Source organism: Gavia stellata, chromosome 1 (assembly GCF_030936135.1).
Source record: "Gavia stellata isolate bGavSte3 chromosome 1, bGavSte3.hap2, whole genome shotgun sequence".
NCBI lineage: Eukaryota > Metazoa > Chordata > Aves > Gaviiformes > Gaviidae > Gavia > Gavia stellata.
In genome coordinates this window covers 12,198,763-12,205,549 of record NC_082594.1, presented here as the reverse complement: position 1 = coordinate 12,205,549, position 6,787 = coordinate 12,198,763, and the positions used below count along the sequence as shown (strand labels likewise).

Here is a 6,787-nt window from a genome sequence, read left to right as displayed (position 1 = left end):
TTCTCAGAGATCACACCAGATAGTTTTTGAAAAGTCACTTCTCACTCATGTAACTTCCAATCCACCTGCCCCAGGAAAGCTCAACTGTTCAGCAAAGCCACAGTAGTTAAAGAAAGATTGTTCCCAGGGAAATGGTGGAGAGAGATGCACCCTCTGCTGTGTATTTAAAAAGAAAAAAAGGCATTATTCCTTTTGTTGAATGTTACAAATTTGCATTTTTAGTATGTCTGGGTGGGGGATTTTTTTTTTTATATTCCTCTTATAACTCTTTTGCACCGGGCCTCTTTCCTAACTCATTGTAATTTTAGTTGAGTGCTATTGCACAGATGTCTCTGATGACTTTTTTTGGTTACCTGAATTCATGAGCTGTAGAGTTTTATTTCAAACATGTTCTAAATACTTTGATACTGTGTAAATTACATCATTTCACAGATACCTTTTACGAAAACCAGATACAGCGTACCAAATCCTGACATCCCTGTGCAGCTGCTTCCTTTGCTGTCATTGAGTGCCAGGGATGGTGGGAGAAGGTTGAAGTCAGCAGGAGCAGGTACCAAGCTGACAAATCTACTATGGCCTGCTCGCTAGTAACAACCGCACGTGGGTGAGCTGTTCAGGCAGTTCATACGGGGGTATGTTTAAATACAAACTAAACCAAAAGGGTGATGTGAGGCAGAGAAAGGCAACATGGGAGCGACATGACCCAGGGAGCCTCCATTGGGCTTTTTCCATGACCCTTTGTGGGTATTTCGTGTGGGCCTGCCCGGTGTGCAGTGGGACCTCCTCCTTTGGATCACTAGACGCTGAGTCCAGCTCAGAGGAGGGTGGGCTTGAGCTGTGTGGGAGGAGATTCCCATCCTCCCCCCAGCAGCCTGGCTCAGGAGGTGAGGAGAAGGCCTTCTGCTCTCCTGGAAGCACCTGGTCTTCAAAGGCAATGGCAGATCTGGCTACACACGTAAGGGTACACGGCTAGAAATACAGAATTAAATCAAGAGGAGTAAATAGACAATTTTTGCTGGGATATGGATTATAGAACAGGGGAGCAGGATCTGATAGACATGGAAGAATAAGAGCTGGAGTGTGAGGGTCAGAAGACTGAGAATACACTTATGCAGTGGCCAGCAGCATTGAAAGGGGGTGGGACTGGGCAGTTGCTGGAGCAGCCCAGGGAGAAGGGGGATGTATGCCACCAAGCGCTCTGTTCTCATCCCAAACCCACAGCAGAATGCTGCCGTGTCCCGCTTGCTGCCATTTCCCTGGGCCTTTATGTTATGTTGTGAGACTATTCATATGTTCCTGGCAGCATCAGGTCAGGGGACATCCTTGATGGCCAAGTGCTTCTGAGCCGGACACAGATTTCTTTCTTCTTTCTGAATGGTCACAGGTGACTGCCACCTCAGCAGCTCCAGCAGGTTTGAGACAGGCAAGCTACTGAAAGAGCTCAAATTGGACAATTTTGTGGAAGAAATTGATGCTGGCAGCATTTTGCAGAGGAGCACTATGGGCTGGCCATGGTGCTTGTCCAGGTGTGTTCAACTCTTGAGCAGTGGTGAGGAGAAAGCAGCCTGAGTGGCTCACTGGGGGAGTCACAAGCATCTTCTGGAAGTGTTGTTTTCATCAGTGAGTGACCAGCTTATAATATAAGCTTTTCAGATAATGGTCTTTTAATTGATGGTTAAATAAAGCCTTTGCTGTACAAAACCTGCTCTGGCCAGGGTTAGTTGACACTACCCAAGCAGATCTGTCCCCAGCAGAGGGGCAGCACCTTACACGTGCACTCGTGGAGGGGCACGTCTTTCTGTGCTGTGTAGGATTTGTGGCTCTTGGTCTCCTGCTACTGATTTTAAATTTCCTACTGTGTTTTTTGGGGGAAGGTACAGGGAACACACATGCTGCCATCTCACCAGTGCTTGGGTCCGGTGTACGGCTGCCTCTTGCTGTGGATACTGGACTCACTGGGCTGGGACATCCCTTCCCTTATAATCACCTAACTCTCACTGTATTTCTACAAATCCTCAAAAGCACAGTTTCACATCAAACTTTTTATTCTCTTAGCCAAGAGGAAATCCCTGCTAGGGGCAAGATTAAGTATTTCTCTGTCTCTCTGAGGGAAAAAAGGTCTTTGGAAAAATACTGTGAATACAGTAAGCCAGCTTGTCATTCACAGCTCATCTATTATCCCCCTATTCTATGCTAGTTAGTAAGTGTAATGCCGTGAAATAGGCTGAAACTTGCCTGCCAGACCTTTAAAACTGAGCTTAAATTTGACCTGTGTCCTGGAAGACAGCAGAGCTGCCACACATGCTGCTGGTTTATAAACAGCACAGAATTTGCATGACCTGGGCTGCTGGTAGAGAAAAAGGACGCTGACGACTGGAGAGACTGATTTTGCCTTTCTCATAGATGTACTTATCTTGGAGCAGCGCCTGGGGGAGCGTGACTGCATGGAAAAGCAGCACGTCAGAGCAGAAATAATGTCATGCAGCCCAATGGCTGCAGAAGATTCCGTCTCGGAGCTCATGTGGGTGTATAAAGCCGGCTGAAGGAGCAAAAGTAGCAGCGAGCGGAGCAAGAGAGAAGCACGCTGCGGGAGGCAGGAGCATCCACCCGCTCCTGCTGATTGTGCGCCGTGTTTGCAGCCCCCAGGCGCACCTGGGCTGAGCGAGGGGAGGACAGCTCTCCCGGCACATGGCGTGAGCTCTGCTCGCTCACAAATGAGCTATTTCCAAATTGGAGGAGCAGAGCGGGGTTTCAGATATGTTGTCTCGTCTTGTCTGGCTCTCCCTCCCCGACTTGGTTAACACCTTTGCGACCCCAGGCAAGTTGCCCTTTAACGGGAGTCTGGAGGAGCCTTTCAAAATCCCGAACATCTCGGGTTTCTTTTCCTGGGATAACAACAGCCTGGCAGACTGGCAGAGCTTCGTGGGCAGGAGCCGGTACGGAGCGGAGTCGCAGAGCATCACGGTGAAAGCCCTGCTCGTCGTGGCGTACTCCTTCATCATCATCTTCTCCCTCTTCGGCAACGTCCTGGTCTGTCATGTTGTCATCAAGACCAAGCGCATGCACTCCGCCACCAGCTTGTTCATTGTGAACCTGGCTGTAGCCGATATCATGATCACGCTCCTCAACACACCTTTTACACTGGTAAGACGGGGGCAGAGATGCCATAAAGGCTTTGCAGTTACTTCGGTGGCCTTTTCTTCTTTATGCCACTATAAGCAGTGCATGAATGTCCTGCACATACCTGTCCAGTCCCAACTGTGATTGGAGTTATCTTTGGAAAACTCCACATCTTTTTCTCCTCTAATTCCTATTATCTAGTTGAAGATCTGAAATTATCCATTTGTTAAAAGTGTCCCTGATAGCACCTGAACGATAATAACCTCCCAGTGATTACTTAGTACTTTGTCGTATCTGGTCTGTTTTTTTTCCTTCCCTTCTCTGAAGTGTTTCTAAGGTAATACTATGAACCTTTTGAAAAAAACATTAACGCTCACCATCATTTTACAAGCTGTGTTGAAAAGCTGAGTTTGCTTTGAAGTGAGATAAGGTGCAGGTCAGCTCTGTCCTATAAGGAGGGCTGAAAAGGGAAAAATGAATGTGTTGGCTCAATAGTTAGACTACAGAAGCACACGCTGTGAATAAAACAGAACAAACATCTTTGGTACTGCTCTGAAGTGTAGTCCTGGAGGATATTGCTGGGCCACTGAGCAGCACTAACCTACCTTTTCAGGGTTTGGAAGCCAGAAAATTATATAATTGCACAAAGAACCTGCTATTTGAAAAATATATTTTACATAGCACAAGGAATTATGTGCCAGAGATGTCTCAGATATCTATAAGCATGTGGAGGTGTAGGGAGGTGCACAAAACTAATGATATTCTGATTTTAGGCTCGTTTTGTGAACAGTACCTGGATATTTGGGAAAGGGATGTGCCACGTCAGTAGGTTTGTGCAGTACTGCTCCCTCCATGTCTCTGCCTTGACCCTCACAGCCATTGCCGTGGACAGGCACCAGGTGAGAACTCCCTGAAGCAGCCAGCCAAAAGCTTGGGAGGGCATAATTAAAAAGAGAAAGGATGATCCCATGTCCTTTCCTTCTCAGCTCCCAGATTAATATAAAATGCACGAAGAGGTGACAAGGTAGGGGAGCAGTTCTTGCTGTCAGATGGAAAGAGTAGTTTCAAGCCCACAGCAAGGTGGGAGATTGGAGATGTCCACTGCCCTGCGATCACTTCCAACTGGGGAACGGGAGCTTTTCTGCGGTGGGTAATCCAGTAGCTCTCAAACGAGGAGAAAGTCCAAGATCCTGATAAGAATTCATATGGGCAGTGCTCCGCTGGGGTGGTTTGTCTGGTCCATGGAGGATCAGCACTGTGGATGCAGGGACAGCCTGGTTAGCTTCCGCAGCTCTGTCTCCCCTAGCTCTGGCATGTCTCACCCCTTGTTACCCCGAATACTGGAGAGCTGACTGTACCATGCTGGTGTTTGTCACAAGCAGAGCTGTGGCTTGCTATTGATAATGGTCTCAAAACCATGGGCAGTCAGGCATTACCTGTTTGGAGTCACCCAACAACCACGCAAAACAGAGCAGTACAGTTGACATGTTCTGCCTGGTTAAATCACAAACCCATGGCTCTTTGGGTCACCAATTACTGAAGAGTCTGAGACTATTTTCTCCTTTTTTCTTTTTTTTTTTTTTTTTGTGCTCTTAAGTAAATTGAACCTGGAAATGAATATGTTTGCAAGACCCACTGGTACCCAGTTCTCCCCACCTAGGCGCAAATACTGAAATGAGAGGGTAGGACTGGGATCTGACTTTACTCATTTCCATGGAGGAAAAATTCAGGCTTTTGTGTACAGCTTACAATCAATGGGAGGTGGGTGAAGACAGTTCTGCTTGCACGCTGAATTTCAACATTAAGTAATAGATTTAAGGCTGGAAGTTTATATGAAAAAATGATATAATTATTTCCTGAGATGGCATAAGCCTGAATATTGGTTTATTCTGCACAGGTTATAATGCACCCTCTCAAACCTCGCATATCTACTGCAAAAGGTGTTATCTACATCTCTGTAATCTGGATCCTGGCAACTTGTTTTTCCCTACCGCATGCTATCTACCAAAAACTCTTTACTTTTGAATACAGGTAAGGACATGCTTTGCTTTCCTCCACAGTCTCCCTGGAGGCCAGACTCTCAGTGGTCATACTTTGGCATTTTCTACGGAAAGCCCTGAGCTTATGTCGAGGTCAGCCAAATATGGATCTAGTCTATAATTTTCATCGGGTTCCTTTTGCAATGTCTGATATCCTGTCCTTGTTTGTATTTTTAATTATTTTATCTTTATTCTGTCACACTAATCGCGTGAAATAGGCTAAGAAGTTAGAGATTCTGGCCTGGACGCTCTATCTATATCCACTGGCATTTTACACAATGTACCTGTCTATCATCTGACCTGTTTGGGCAGACCAGAAATGGGAAAAAACCCTAAAACCTAACAGGTTTTAATCTACTCTTTAGCCCTGGGAAAGTGAAAAAATCTGCCTCAGCTGCTTGTTCCATAAAATGCTGTAATGAGCCTTGATATTTGGAAAGTGCTTTAATGAGGGAAAGGTCCTCAATATGTGCAGAGACTGTGTTTCTGTTTGCCAAAGGACAGAGAATAAAAACCTCCCTCCGTGCAGCTGGAAATTTTGTAGTTGATGAAATTCATAGAATTATCATAAGGTCATGGATGCCCACGAGAAATTATCACCGCATTGCTCACAGGCTGCTCTGTGGCTCAAATCCCTGGACAGCAGAGCTCCGCTTAACTGTGACACGTGCATAAACGAAGGGTCTGCCTCCAGGCTTTATGGCATGAGCCCTCTCCCTCCTCCCCCCTTGTTTCTGATGTACTTCTCCTGCGGTGCCCGGCCGTATGCGCTCTCAACCCTGTCCGGTATCTCCACTTGCAGTGAGGAGGTTACCCGGTGCCTGTGTCTGCCAGATTTCCCCGAGCCTGCTGACCTCTTTTGGAAGTACCTCGACTTAACAACCTTCATTTTGCTCTATGTCCTGCCCCTTCTGATCATCTCTGCTGCCTACGTGACAGTGGCCAAGAAACTCTGGCTGCGCAACGTCATCGGGGACGTCACCACTGAGCAGTACTTCGCTCTTCGCAAAAAGAATAAGAAGACCATAAAGATGCTGATGCTTGTTGTCATCCTCTTTGCAGTCTGCTGGTTCCCCTTGAATTGCTACGTCGTCCTCCTCTCCAGCCAGACCATCCACACCAACAATGCCCTGTACTTCGCCTTTCACTGGTTCGCAATGAGCAGCACCTGCTACAACCCCTTCATCTACTGCTGGCTCAATGACAGCTTCCGATCAGAACTGAAGGCTTTGCTCAACATGTGCAGAAAACCCGCTGGGCCCGCAGAACAGAGGCTTCCTTCCACAGTCCCATCCTACCAACTGGCTTGGCCAGAAAACGGCAACTTCAAGAGGTTGCAGGCCTCCCATGTCCTTCCATCAGCCTCTAACATCCAGTCAGGAAAGACGGACATCTCTGCAGTTGAGCCAATAGTAGCTGTGAGCTAAATGGTGGCCTTGGAAAATCTATAAGGACCGTACATAGATTTGGCTAGAGCTAAAATGGTGGGAAGATGCGGCGCCCTGGTCTACTTAGGGACCGTGCAACCACGCGTGATAAAACCAAGAAGGAGGTTCTGCAGGAGGCAGTATGAAAGAGCTGCGTGTTTGATGCAGGCTGATGATAATGGTGTGGAGCCCCTAAAGGGG

General features: G+C 47.2%; 1 protein-coding gene across 1 annotated transcript; it reads left to right on the top strand.

Moving 5' to 3' along the window:
* The first annotated feature begins 2,757 nt into the window (after positions 1–2,757).
* On the top strand, positions 2,758–6,586 carry GPR83 (G protein-coupled receptor 83). The gene is made up of 4 exons (XM_009817461.2): positions 2,758–3,144; positions 3,894–4,019; positions 5,018–5,151; positions 5,962–6,586. The coding sequence occupies exons 1-4, from the start codon at positions 2,758–2,760 to the stop codon at positions 6,584–6,586; spliced, it is 1,272 nt and encodes a 423-aa protein (XP_009815763.2).
* The last annotated feature ends 201 nt before the right edge of the window (positions 6,587–6,787 follow it).

What these genes read in the sequence shown, in the direction of transcription:
- GPR83 (XM_009817461.2), top strand. Translation starts at nt 2,758, where the DNA reads ATGTTGTCTCGTCTTGTCTGGCTCTCCCTCCCCGACTTGGTTAACACC. An exon ending in TTGCCGTGGACAGGCACCAG is followed by an intron (nt 4,020 to 5,017) that starts GTGAGAACTCCC and finishes TATTCTGCACAG; the next exon opens with GTTATAATGCACCCTCTCAA. An exon ending in CTCTTTACTTTTGAATACAG is followed by an intron (nt 5,152 to 5,961) that starts GTAAGGACATGC and finishes CTCCACTTGCAG; the next exon opens with TGAGGAGGTTACCCGGTGCC.